This window comes from Dipodomys merriami, unplaced genomic scaffold, assembly GCF_024711535.1.
Source record: "Dipodomys merriami isolate MVZ:Mamm:240054 unplaced genomic scaffold, mDipMer1.0.p SCAF_82, whole genome shotgun sequence".
Lineage (NCBI taxonomy): Eukaryota > Metazoa > Chordata > Mammalia > Rodentia > Heteromyidae > Dipodomys > Dipodomys merriami.
Genome location: NW_027206424.1, coordinates 5,227,297 through 5,241,364, shown reverse-complemented (window position 1 = coordinate 5,241,364; position 14,068 = coordinate 5,227,297). Strand labels below are relative to the sequence as shown.

General features: G+C 51.8%; 1 protein-coding gene across 7 annotated transcripts in view; it reads right to left on the bottom strand.

Annotated features, from left to right (window-relative positions):
* The window catches only part of Lrrc27 (leucine rich repeat containing 27), a 31,011-nt gene extending 17,561 nt beyond the window's left edge, over positions 1-13,450 (bottom strand). For 4 of the 7 annotated variants that reach the window (XM_070011448.1, XM_070011449.1, XM_070011443.1 and 1 more), the window contains exons 1-5: positions 12,936-13,003; positions 11,812-12,072; positions 8,914-9,044; positions 3,987-4,045; positions 111-299 (exon numbers count right to left, since the gene is read on the bottom strand). In XM_070011448.1, the coding sequence (XP_069867549.1) occupies positions 111-299; positions 3,987-4,045; positions 8,914-9,044; positions 11,812-12,027 (595 nt within the window). In that variant the 5' untranslated portion in view covers positions 12,028-12,072; positions 12,936-13,003. Of the gene's footprint in view, positions 1-110; positions 300-3,986; positions 4,046-8,913; positions 9,045-11,811; positions 12,073-12,935; positions 13,004-13,088 lie in introns of those variants that run through there. The other 3 variants (XM_070011450.1, XM_070011446.1, XM_070011445.1) reach the window with 2 other exon arrangements.
* Between the last annotated feature and the right edge of the window lie 618 nt (positions 13,451-14,068).

Sequence of the window (14,068 nt, the reverse complement as noted above, 5' to 3'; positions counted from 1 at the left end):
AGCTCAGCAGGGAAGAGTTGGCTCTCCGTGACACCACCACGCTCTGCCCTGATCCTAAAACCTCTCATTTTGGTTTTTGTGCAACTGGCAGTAAACAACTGTCTACAAACCTGGAGGAGCTGCATCTTTAGAGCTGCGACCCACCGCACACATCCGTAGGAAGGTCAGGATGGCTAGCAAGCCCTTCTGCACAATCAGCTGAGGAGGGAATTCCAGAGGGCAGTGTCTCAAGTTCAGCGATTTCAGTGTGGACACACTCCCTGCACGGGAGAAGAGCAGCTTCAGCCCTCTGCATTCATCTACAGAATGAATGCAATCGTGGGAAGGAGGCAACAGCTCTCATGTCTCAAAATGACTCCCCCGGTATTTGATATAAGAAGGGATCACGGACATATTGCTTTTTAAAAACTGCAGAGGGGCTGGGAAGGTGGCTCAGTGATAGAGCGCTTGCCTTGCATGCCTGAGACCCTGGGTTCAATTCCTCAGCACCACATAAGCAGGAAAAGCTGGAAGTGGAGCTGTGGCTTAAGTGGTAGAGCGCTTGCCTTGAGCTGACGCGCTGAGGGACAGTGGCCAGGCCCAGAGTTCAGGCCCACAACTGATGAAAGAAAGATAGAAAGAAAGAAAGGAAGGCAGGAAGGAAGGAAGGAAGGAAGGAAGGAAGGAAGGAAGGAAGGAAGACTGCAAAGGAAGACAGGCCAAGAACAAGCTAGTTATGAAAAATAAGTAAAATTAAATGACAGCAAAACCTTCAGGTAAAATTCATAGACCAAAGCTGCTATATGACCTAAAATGTCTATTTGCAACCCCCAAATGGCATGACATGCAAGGGAAAGGCGCAGTATGTGACCTGAACTCAGGAGGCACCAACAGGAACTGTCTGAGGGCAGGCCCAATGCCTATTATGCACATGATAAATATGTCCAGAGAGATGACAAAAGTGCTTGAAGAATTAGAGGACAATAGAATAAAATGGTAACAAATGAGGAATGCTAATAAAACAGAAATTATCTGGGAGAAACAGAAGATATAGGGTAAAGCCACCTTCATGTCAAGGTAAACTTACCTTGAGACCAAATAGCTTGGTAGGTAAGAATTCTAAAGCGACTATAACAACTATGTCCAAAAGTGTGAAGGAAAGTGTGTCTGCCCAGAATTAAAAAAGAGACCTCCTCACTGGGCACCAGTGGCTCATGCCTGTAATCCTAGCTACTCAGGAGGCTGAGATCTGAGGATCATGGTTCAGTCAGCCTGGGCAGGAATGTCCATAAGACTTTTATCTCAACCACCAGAAAACCAGAAGTGGCGCTGTGGCTCAAGTGGTAGAGCAAAAGGAGCTCGGGGATCGTGCCCAGGTCTTGAGTTCAAGCCCCACAACCGCCAAAAAAAACCAGAAAAAACCCCAATCCAAAAAAAAAGAAAACTCACAGACAAACAGAAACTACTTTTTTAATAAATGAAAACTAAAAAGACTGTGCCAAAAAGATTACTAGACAGCCTTGGTAGCCTTTTGGAAACCAGAGGGAAAAACTCTGAATTTGAGGACAGTTATCTATCTTCTCTGAGGAGCATAAATGAAAACCATCTTTTTTTCCATGAGCAGCACCTTAGAGACAGAATGATGCTGTCTGTGTCTAAGTGACAACAGTTCTAACTGCACAAGCAGCAGGATACCATGGGCAGTGCCCGCGTGACAGAACAGACCTGACAGACCATGAGACACAGCAAGATTGAGAGGCAGAAATGACAACAGAGCCACCCAGGTGACAGACCAGTGTCTGATGACAGAGCCACCGAGGTAACAGACGAGTGTCTGACGACAGAGCCACCCAGGTGACAGACGAGTGTCTGATGACAGAGCCACCCAGGTGACGGACGAGTGTCTGAGTGATGACAGAGCCACCGAGGTGACGGATGAGTGTCTGATGACAGAGCCACCCAGGTGACGGACCAGTGTCTGATGACAGAGCCACCCAGGTGACAGACGAGTGTCTGATGACAGAGCCACCGAGGTGACAGACCAGTGTCTGATGACAGAGCTACCCAGGTGACAGACCAGTGTCTGATGATAGAGCCACCGAGGTGACGGACCAGTGTCTGAGTAATGACAGAGCCACCCAGGTGACAGACAAGTGTCTGATGACAGAGCCACCGAGGTGACAGACGAGTGTCTGATGACAGAGCCACCCAGGTGACGGACGAGTGTCTGATGACAGAGCCACTGAGGTGACAGACGAGTGTCTGATGACAGAGCCACCCAGGTGACAGACGAGTGTCTGAGTGATGACAGAGCCACCCAGGTGACAGACCAGTGTCTGATGACAGAGCCACCGAGGTGACGGACGAGTGTCTGATGACAGAGCCACCGAGGTGACGGACGAGTGTCTGATGACAGAGCCACCGAGGTGACAGACCAGTGTCTGATGACAGAGCTACCCAGGTGACAGACCAGTGTCTGATGATAGAGCCACCGAGGTGACGGACGAGTGTCTGAGTAATGACAGAGCCACCCAGGTGACAGACGAGTGTCTGATGACAGAGCCACCGAGGTGACAGACGAGTGTCTGATGACAGAGCCACCGAGGTGACAGATGAGTGTCTGAGTGATGACAGAGCCACCCAGGTGACAGATGAGTGTCTGAGGACAGAGGACAGAAGGAAGCGAACACTTCACAGTGACAGGCTAACACCTGACGTCAGTGTCCCTGGCTGACGGAATACAATGCCGAGGTCACAGAACGTTCCAGCACCCATGGGACAGAATGGCACTGACGGCATGCATCCAGGAGACAGAAGGCCCCGATGTGAGGTGAAGGGCTGCCATTCCTGGGTGGCAGCGGCTGCTGACAGCCGTGGAGGAAGCGCGGGACACCCCGCTCTGCAGCCACTGCCACTGCGCCCCATTTCCTCCCGCAAAGCCTGTGTTCTATGCGCTCCCTTTTAACCTATTCAAGCTATCTGTGGTTTAATACATTGCTCCAGGTCGTATGTAGATTTTGCTTTTCTAAAAGCCAGTCTGACTTTAAAATGATGACTAAAGGGAACATTGCTACAGAAGATAGTTGGAAAGTCTCAGTTTTTTGTTTTATTTTTTATATAAATTAAACAGCATACTCATGTATAGCCCAATGAAGTGATTATATCAGGAACATTTTCATCTGTATGATAAAATCACTTGCAAGTCAAAACAGGAGGAAAATACTAAGGCAGTGTGTAGGGCAATATTGTAGTTGTAAATACACATTAGAAAAGAACAATTTAAAATCAAACCCCAAGCTTTCAACTCAATTAAGCTTGAAAATATGGAAAATCAAATCCAAATGAAGCAGACACAAATAACAAAGAACAGAAAACGGAGACAATTCAAATGCAAAATAGAGAAAGTTATCTTCCTCCTCAAAGACAGGAAAATGCACACAAACAAGCAAATTATGTTACACAGTCATGTGGACAAACCACACACACACACACACACACACACACACACACACACACACACACACACACACACACACACACACACACACACACACACACACACACACACACACACACACACACACACACACACACACACACACACACACACACACACACACACACACACACCAACCAGGGGTACAGGGGCCCAGACTCAACTTATTAACACTCTGAAAGAGGGTGCTCAGACAAGGCTCTGGGGCTCCAGGAAAATCACACAGGCCCAAGGGGTGTGACCCACGCTGTGACCAGTAGCACCAGGGGAGACAGATTGCTGTACACAGAGCTCTACATTCTCACCACTTGTCACACACATGCACACGTGCACCTTCCACACGGGCAACATGTGTAACTGCAGTAGCCACTTGACCCCAAACAGACCCCCAAACACCGCCCGCCCGTGCCGTGTGGCTGGTTCTGCAATACTGGTAGTATTTCTGTCATAAGGCCTAGAAACTTCACAGACAGTGCGGCGAAATCACTTATTTAATTATTCTAGCACTTACCCAGTTCCACAGGTAACGTTTTGATAGGATTTTTTTCTAAAAGCAAAGTTTTCAAATGCCTTCAAAACAAAACAAAACAAAAATAATTTCAGAGGCAGAAAATATAGTGACCATCTCTACAGTTATGGTGATTCTTTCATCTGTCTTTTCTGATGGGTCGTTTGGTAAGGTACATTACAGGAGTGTGTCTCGGGACTCCAGGAGGTTCACTCTGCCTTGGGGTTACTAGGGCCAGAGGCCCAGCAGCTCTTTGTTCTGAACTTCCCACACCTGTGGCACCCCAGCCCCAGGGTGATGGCCACTAATGTCTCTGGACGTCACCAGTAGATCCTGGGTGCAAATCCAAGGCCTGTTGCATGGCCCCTGGCGGGCTCCCCATCTCTGTTCAGACCTCACAGCTGGTGGTTTTTCCTGGGACACACTAGAGGCAATGCTAGTATTTCAAGATGGTCTTTGAGAAGCATCTATCAGAAGCATTTGGGAGTTCTCTGGGCAGGATGTCCACTCCCCCAGGGGCCAGCTGTCCACCCCCAGGACTGGAGACTCAGGCCAAGAGTGCAGTCAGGACAGTGTTTCTGGAGCATGTGTGACCCTGGATCCCGTCTTTCTCTACCTAGTAACAACCCTTAGAAAACTTAGCATCCACATGGAGTATATATAAAATAGCTGGACAGCACAGATGAACGGACATGCTACCTCTGCACAGGTGCAGTGCAGATGCACAACCTCCTATTTCCAGGTCAACTCCCTCCGGAACCTTTATGCTACTTGGCTTCTTATTTTTCACAGTTAATTCTTTTTTTTTTATTGTAAAGATACTATACAGAGGGTTACAGTTACATGAGTAAGGTAATGAGTACACTTCCTATTGAACATTGTTACCCCCTCCATTGTTTTCCCCCTACCATCCCTTCCCTCCCTACCTTCCCCAAGGTTTTTTTTTTTTTGATTATGATTAAGTGATTACATAATTTCCCAAATTTCATAGTATTGTGGAATAATGATGCTCATTTAAAGTCACAAGTTCATTCTAACTTTCCTGGAGCAAATTGCCTATCACAGTCTATAACATATAATGGTGTACACATGTTATACACCATATATGTGATCAGCAGCACGGGGATATTTAGTAGTGGTTCGACCAGATGAGTGGGAGTTCTTTGTTTCTTAAGTCCTGTTAGTTTTGTCGTATCACCTAACATTTTGGATTTAGCATCCACTTATCAGGGAGACCATGTACCGTTTGTCTCTTTGCTCTTGGCTTACCTCGCTCAACATGATTTCTTCTAGCTCCATCCATTTCCCTGCAAATGCCATTATTTTGTCATTTCTAATGGCTGCATAATATTCCATTGTGTATAGATACCACAATTTTTGGATCCATTCATCTGTGGTGGGGCATCTGGGTTGTTTCCGTATCCTAGCTATTGTGAACAGTGCTGCAATAAACATGGAGGTGCACGTGTCCTTGTATATTGGTTCCTGTTGTTCAGGGTAGATGCCTAGAAGTGGTATGACTGGGTCATAAGGGAGGTCAATCTTTAGCTTTCTGAGGAACCTCCTGACTGCTTTCCAAAGTGGTTGTATAAGTGTACATTCCCACCAGCAGTGTAATAGGGTTCCTCTTTCTCCACAACCCCTCCAGCATTTGTCGTTGGCTGATTTGTGGATGTGGGACATTCTGACTGGGGTAAGGTGGTATCTCAGGGTTGTCTTTATTTGCATTTCCTTCACCACCAGGGATGATGAACATTTCCTCATGTGTTTCTTTGCCATTTTTATTTCTTCATTTGAGAAGTCCCTCTTTAGTTCCCTTGCCCATTTAGTAATTGGTTTGTTAGGTTTGGGAGGGATTAGTTTCTTGAGTTCCCTGTATATACTGGATGTTAACCCCTTGTCTGATACATTGCTGGTAAATATTTTTTCCCAATTAGTTGGTTGTCTTTCTAGCTTGGTTGCGACAGATTTAGCTGTGCAGAAGATTTTTATTTTAAGGTAGTCCCATTTGTCGAGTCTCTCTCCAATTTGTTGTTTCACAGTTAATTCTAAAGACTAACGATCTAGTCTTTTCTTTGTTTCTTAGAGGTCCTCGGCTGACCTCTGTAATAAACAGCCTACTCAAGCCCGTGCTCGCCTCCTGTGAGATCACCTCCTCCAGGGCACAGCTCCTGCGGCTCCAGGCCACACAGCACTGAGGGGCAACTGCTGACACTCTGCTCCCCTCACCGCGAGGGCGGGGCGGCCGCTCCGGGCCGCTCTACCGCACAACAGGTGTGCTGGGCACACCAGCCCCCCCCCCCCGGGGTCCCAGGGCCACAGCAGCTCCCACCCTGGGAGCTCACACCCACTTTCTGTTCACTGTGGGACCATTAACTCGTTTCTCCAAGTCTTCTTACTGTTTGACATGTTTAAAGAATGAAATTCTGAAGGAGACTGTTCATGATTGCTACTTCACTCATTTATCTTTGTTCATAAGGAAATAGCCCAAAAGTTGGAGCCAGCACTTTAAGATGAGCAGGGCCTCCAGACCCTGAGGGGAGCAGCCCCGGGCTTCTCCCAGGTAAGGAAGAAGGATGGGCTTGACCAGGGTCTGGGTTTGTGGGGTTTTTTGGCAGGGGAAATGGTAAAACATTTACCAATATTAAATTGGAAGCAGGCAGGAGATTTTCCTACTGTAGGCAATGATGCAATGATACACTAGAATATTCTTGTGTACACCTTAAATGATCCATTTCTGAGTGCTAATTCATTGTGTGCTGTCTGCAACGCAAAGTTTGCTCACTGCCTGTTTCATTTCACTGACTCTCAGCTGCATCTGAACCTACACAATGCACGGAGCTTGTGTGCCTCAGAAGGCAAAAGACCTCGATCCACCTTTCAAAAACCTCCTCTGTCAGGCAAATCTCACATCCAGGACAGGGAGAGAGGGGGAACATCAACATTGTCATTGTTTGTACTTTTTACATTTAAGGCTTTAATAAGGCATCATTCCTTAAAGTTTTTAATTGATATGTTGTAGCTCTCAGCAAGCTGATCCAATTCTGATAGAATGGGTGATAAATCACAGCCAAATCGTTTCTTGAACACCACAAAGCAGCTGCTCTGACTGCTTATTTCAGGAAGAAGTGGTGTTTACAGGAGTAGGCTTTAGTTTATTTTTACTCTTTGTAGTAATTGCTCTCTAGAAGTGAGTGCTGAGGCTGAAAGAATTTTGGGCAGGGAAAACTCAGTTCCCCAGACAGAGGACGGAAGGCACAGAGGCCTAGGAGATGGGGCCTCCTGGACAGTGCCCGCACCCAGCTGGCTGAGCAGGAAGCAGCACATTCGCCTGGTGCCCAAGGACACTGCCCTTTTGGACGGGTCCATCCAAGACTCACTCAAGGTACCTAGGGCTCCTGGAAGAGACTCCAGCTGCTCAAACTAGCAACCACAGGAGTAGCCACTTCACAGCTCTGAATGGCAAAATAGTCTCCCTTTTTTTTTGTCGGTCGTGGAGCTTGAACTCTGGGCCTGGGCGCTGTCCCTGCGCTCTTCAGCTGAAGGCGAGCACTCTACCACTTGAGCCGCAACACCACTTCCAGTTTTCTGGTGGTTTATTGGAGATAAGAGTCTCACGGACTTTCCTGCCCGGGCTGGCTTTGAACCGCGATCCTCAGATCTCAGCCTCCTGAGTAGCTAGGATTACAGGTGTGAGCCACCTGCGCCCGGCGTAGTCTCCCTTTTAATAATGTTGTAAGACAGCACATGGAACCCAGGGGAAGGGCCCTGTGCCTCCCTGCATAGGGCTGAGGCTACTGGCATGTGGTGATCACCCTGGAGACCTCTCTTCTCCCTGTGTCAGTGCCCGGAGACCCAGCCTGACCACAGCCTCCTTCAGGGATTACAAAGTGGCTTCCATTCAGTGATCTGAGGCCAAGTCCAGCTCTACTCCCCTACATTCCAGCCTTCCTGGAACTTGCCAGTTCTTTGCAAACAAATTCCCAAGTTGAGAACACAGATTCCAACTCTTTGGCCTCCTTCTGCATCATCCTGTTCTGCTTCTCCACCCTGGCCTCTGTGTCATCCCTGCCCTCTCCCAGGGCTTGGGCACAAGCTCTTCCACCAGCCCAGACACGCTGACGCGAGGGAGGGTCTAAGCATTTGTTGCACCATGGCTTCTGAGGGCTGAGAAGCACTGGCACGGGAGGACATATTGGAGGGTGGGCTCAGGAAAGGAGGCAGACTCCACAGAGGCTCCAGCCTCTGGAAGAGGCTTTCAAGAATGGACAGAGTTCTGCTCTTGGGTAGGACAGCAAGGGCACCCTTAGAATCTGAGGGAGGAGGTGTGGCCAAGTACACCTCTTGGCTTAGGCCTTTCCAGCTTTCCAAAACGAGGATTTCCCATTATTTTCCAAATTATGGGGGCCTGTAGGAACCGGGTGGCTGGATTTAACTCCTGACCTGCAGGCAGAGTGAGTCAGATGGAATCAGAGCTCACAAAACCTGCACGGACTGCCCCATAAAGGCTTGGCTTCTGCCCCTTCCCCAGAGCCAGCGTCACGGCAGCTCTGCTGGGTGCGCTTGGGACAGCTGACTCTAAAAACCTGCTGCTGGGGCTGGGAAGGTGGCTCAGTGGTAGAGCACTTGCCTTGCATGCCTGAGGCCTTGGGTTTGATTCCTCAGCACCACATAAGCAAAAAAGAAAAAAAGCCGGAAGTGGCACTGCGGCTCAAGTGGTAGAGCGCTAGCCTTGAGCTGAAGAGCTGAGGGACAGCGCCCAGGCTCAGAGTTCAGGCCTCACGACCGGACCCCCCCCCCCCAAAAAAAAAAAGAAATCTAAAAACCTGCTGCTTTACTGCCGAAGAGAAGCCATGTTGCCAGGGACCCGGAATTAGGCACTTTGAAACAATGCTTTCTTAAGATCTAGAAAGAAAAACCCACCACTTACTTATGAGATCCGATCCCAACGGGAAGCACTCTAATTTTGTTAAAGCGAAGGTCAAGCCAGGTCAGGCTGGGCAGCCGCTGGAAGAAGTCCCCAGGGATGGTGCACAGGGCGTTCCTCTGCAGGTACAGTTGCTTCCACAAGAGGGGAACCAGAACGTGCTGTTAGCAGCTGCATCTGAAATGGCTATGTCCAAGAACACTGCAAAAGGCCTGCCGACAACCACAACTACAGACATCACACAGAAAAGTTTTACACTTAAGGAGCTAAAACAGCAGACACAATGTGCACACATTGGGCAGGGGGAAAAGCCACTTTCAGAGCTGGAGGGACTGCACACACATCACCACTTTCAGAGCTGGAGGGACTGCACACACATCACCACTTTCAGAGCTGGAGGGACTGCACACACATCACCTTTCAGAGCCGGAGGGACTGCACACACATCACCTCCACATCAAGCATCTTGAGGTTTTAACCTCTGGTTTCTTCTTCCTGCCACAGGAAGCCATCATGACTCTCAGAAGCCCTGGCAGTGAATAGTCAGAAATCACGACTAAAGCCAGGGATTCAGTCTGAGCCTGCACGACTCAAGGACAGAGGCTCTTGAGAGATTTGCTGTGGCACAATTTAGGAGGAACAGCCACATCAAATAACCCTAGAAATGATCATTCCAGAGCACGACACATCATCACAGCAGAAGTTTACGTCATCATCATAAATAAGAGAAAGGAGTATGCACACTGCTGATCTGAGCCGTTCCCTGTGGGTGCCGGGACCACAGAGCACTGGAAGACACTGTTTCCAGTGTCCCCTATAAGGTGTAACTTACATACTTCGCACAGTAAGAACAATAACTAGTAAAACTAACAACAGATTGTAATAAGCTATTAAAGCATTAATCACTTCTTAATTTTCTACTTAATCTTTCTGGATAAGGAGGAACACTGTGTATGTAATTTATAGCCATACCATGGCTGACTTAAAGGTAATTTTTTTAAAAATACCTTACTTAATGCTGTTGCTATATTGTGTATCTATTTGCATGATCACACATATTTGCACCAATATTCACATTCAGCTGAGCCCTAGAAATAGTTGAAGCGAGCACTGACCAGACTCTAGGTTGTCTGGGCTCAAAGTCAGATTTCAAAAACTATTAGCTATATAACCTTCAGCAAGTTCTTGATGTGTTCTGTGCCGTGGCTTACCTGTAGGATGAGGGTCTGGGACCTAAGCTGCAGAGTAGCACCAAAATGAGCAGAAAACCAGGAAGTGCCCACAAGTGCTAGCCATTATGACTTCCTAAATTCCAATTCAACTACCAGCCCTGTCTTCCAAACCAAAATCACGTGTAGGCTTCTGGGAACCACTACACCTGTCTCCTGGCAGCTGGTATAATCTCTAGAGAGCAGTAGCAATTAAAGTACAGAGTACATGCTTCCAGGTACATGAGAAAGTGCTCACATACATATCCAGGTACATGGAAACACCTGTCATGTACATCTCCAATTGTCCCATGTACATACATGTATGCCTTCCAGGTGCATGAGAATGCACATCACACACACACACACACAAATACACACCTCCAGGCATATGAAAATGCATGCCCCCCCTGCATGGAAACAGGGAAAGAACCCTTGAAATGCACGAGCACATGTCCCCACACACACTGTGTGTGCCTGTGAGCATGGCAGACAATGTCCCCGTTCACAGGTGTGTGCTTTCCTCCATCATGGCCCTTCCTGTTCCTTTAGTGGAGATTTTTCACCTTTTCAGGCCTTCTCTTTTCTTCTACCTGTGAGCTAAGTCTGGTGTTCAAATTTGAAGCCACAGGTCCCTCTGAAAGCCAGTAAATGAGCTTAGAAAATTACACAACTCCTTTTCCCTGCAAGAGCAGCCAATGCTTTGCATCTGAGACTTTCTCTGACTTTTGTTGGGGGTCTGCGTGGGCGAAAGGGGAAGGTTCTTTCTATATCCACAAGTCTGCATGTCTGGTAGGCTTGTTTGTGGCTGCTGGGATTGCTACTGCAACTGCATAACTTAGCTTTCAACTCGTATGGTCTGCAGCTCAGAGAGAGGCCCTCACCCCTAGGTCTACAGCTCAGTGGTAGACCCTCACCCCTAGGTCTACAGCTCAGAGAGAGGCCCTCACCCCTAGGTCTACAGCTCAGAGAGAGGCCCTCACCCCTAGGTCTACAGCTCACAGTGGGGCCCTGGCCTGGTATGTTCTGCCTTGCCTACTGACTTCTGTTGTGGTGATAAAATTCTAACTGATACCTGTCCTCTGGAAGGCGTACGTTATGAAGATCCGTGTGAAATCTAAAGTGGAGTCACCTTCTTCCTCTGCCTGTGTAAGAGCATCAAGAAGCTTAAGGCTGACCAGACCCCTTTGTTAAAATTGTAAGCACTCACTTCTCATAAGTAACATGTGCATGACAGGAACACAGGTGAGGAGTCCCTAGGCCAGTAGTGTGGCCCTAAATGTTGGTGTTAATGAGAGGAGTGCACTGGGGGGCGGGGCTTAATGCGTTTGAAATTATATAGTGAGACCCTGACTCAAAACAGGAAGGGAGGGAGGAAGGGAAGGAGGGGTAGAAAAGAAAAGGAAAAAGGAAAGGTCATCTGCATGTTTTCTGGCTGAGACTTCCTGGTCGAGAAAGGCAATCTGCAGACAGAGAAGGTGCCATCTGGCTAGGTATCCATCCGGCTTGCTAGTGCTGCTTCTCCATTGCTCTTTGCTATCATCAGCATATGAAAGCCCATGAACCCTTCCTGTGCCTTAGTCTAGAATTCATCCCTCCTAAGGAGACAGAGGCCTGGAACTCAAGGCCAGCGCCCTCTTCCAGTGCCCTCATCTCACGGCCTTGTGCAACACCTTAGGACCTGACCACTTACTTGAAGGTTGGGGATTTTGAAGGCCTCTCCAACATGACTCAGACCGCTGTTACTCAGGTCTAAAATCAGATCAGGAGGATAGATGACCTCCTCAGTGTCCTTGTGAAACTCTTCGTAGGGGGAGGCCGGCAGGCTCCTGGTCTTGGCCGGACGCTCACAGGCCTCCATCTCATGCACAGCCCAGGGGGTGGCTGGGGAGGCGTTGCCTTCCTCCATCTGTCGGCCTCCAGTGGTCACCACTCATCCTTCATCAGGAGTCCCCTGGAGACACAGGAAGGAAACATGGCAACCACACACCCCCGCGGGCAGCCAGCATCTCACCACCCTGCTACAAGGCCACCCACAGCCCAGGGCTTTCCCCTGCCCCAATCCCATCCTTTCTAATAGGCACTACCCTGGATCTGACTTTTAAATTTGTTAAACATTTGTTAAGTTTGTTTAAAAAAATGCTTCATTTGTCTAAAATATTTGTTAAATTCGCTCAGACATTTGAACTCTGGGAAGACGCAGAGCTGCCAACAGAACCGACTGCATTCAAGATGAAGGAATGTGGGTAAACACGGTCTAAGCATTCCACACGATGACGGGATGAGGGGATGACCAGGACAACAGGGATGCCGGGATGCCGGTGGGGACCCGGGGACGCCGGGGATGCCGGGGTGACGGGGATGACGGGATGACGGGATGCCGGGGTGACGGGGATGACGGGATGCCGGGATGACGGGGATGACGGGATGACGGGATGACGGGGATGACGGGATGACGGGATGATGGGATGATGGGATGCCGGGATGCCGGGATGCCGCGGATGACCGGAGCCAGGGTGCCGGCCAGCCGCCCCGTCATCCCCAGGCGTCGGCTAGGGGCTGAGTGACGCGAGCAGGCCGGACGCCCTGGCCGGGGCCAGGCCTGCGCACTCGGCCTCTGCTCAACCTTGTGCGCTGGTCCCGCCGGCCTGCGGCAGTGCTCCCGGCTCCCGGCTCCGCCCGCAGTGCCCACGGCTCCGCCCGCAGTGCCCACGGCTCCCGGCTCCGCCCGCAGTGCCCACGGCTCCCGGCTCCGCCCGCAGAGCTCGCGGCTCCTCCCGCAGTGCTCGCGGTTCAGGCTCCGCCCGCAGTGCTCACCGCTCGCGGCTCCGCCCGCAGTGCCCACGGCTCCCGGCTCCGCCCGCAGTGCCCACGGCTCCGCCCGCAGTGCCCACGGCTCCCGGCTCCGCCCGCAGAGCTCGCGGCTCCTCCCGCAGTGCTCGCGGTTCAGGCTCCGCCCGCAGTGCTCACCGCTCGCGGCTCCGCCCGCAGTGCCCACGGCTCGCGGCTCCGCCCGCAGTGCTCCCGGCTCCTCCCGCAGTGCTCGCGGTTCAGGCTCCGCCCGCAGTGCTCACCGGCCCCGCGGCAGCGGCCCCCGGTCGGCACGAAGGCGGCCCCGTCCGGGGAGGACGCTCGGCCCTGTCGCGAGCTCGCCGGCCGCGGGGCTCTACCGAGGCTCTCTCCGAGTCTCCGAAAAAGGCTAGGGGACCCTCGGGCCTCTTACGGGGTCTTCAAGGGAGGACGCGGGGAGCCAGGGCGCGGGGAGCCAGGGCGCGGGAGGGGCTGCCTGGCCCGCTCGCCCCCTGCGACCCCGGCTCCGCCCCCGGCCCCGCCCCCGGCCGCCTGAGGCCCCACCCCTGGTTCTCCAGCCCCGCCCCGTGGGCGTGGCCACACCCCAACCAACAATGGAGGCCACGCGGCCCTCACGGTCGCCATGGAAACCCTGCGGTAGGAAGCCCGCGGGCAGCGCGTGCGCACTCTGTCTCGTCTGCCCGACGTTGTCCGCTGAAGCGAGCGGGTCTTGGGGACGCGCGGGCGTCTTGGTGCGGGAGGACCGGCCAGGGCAGGGACGGCCACCGTGCACGGAGAACGCGCGGACGGCAGCGTTCCCGTGGCCTGCGCGCCAGCCTCCGGGGAGCGGTGCGGCCGGCGCGAGGCGAGGAGGGCGGGGAGCCCCGCAGGCCTCCCGGGGCGCGAGGCCGCGGCCCCGCACGGCCCTGACCGCCGCGCCGACCCGGGGCCGGGCGCCCCGCTAGACCTGCGGGGCCCGCGGCGGGTCGAGTCCGCACCTCCCGAGGCGCACAGTCCACGGGTGCAGGGTGTGGGTCCGCGGGGAGGCGCCGAGCCGCGCTGAGGAGGCCCGCCCCGCCGAGCAGCCCTGAGGAGGCCCGCCCCGCCGAGGCCCGCCCCGCCGAGGCCCGCCCCGCCGAGGCCCGCCCCGCCGAGGCCCG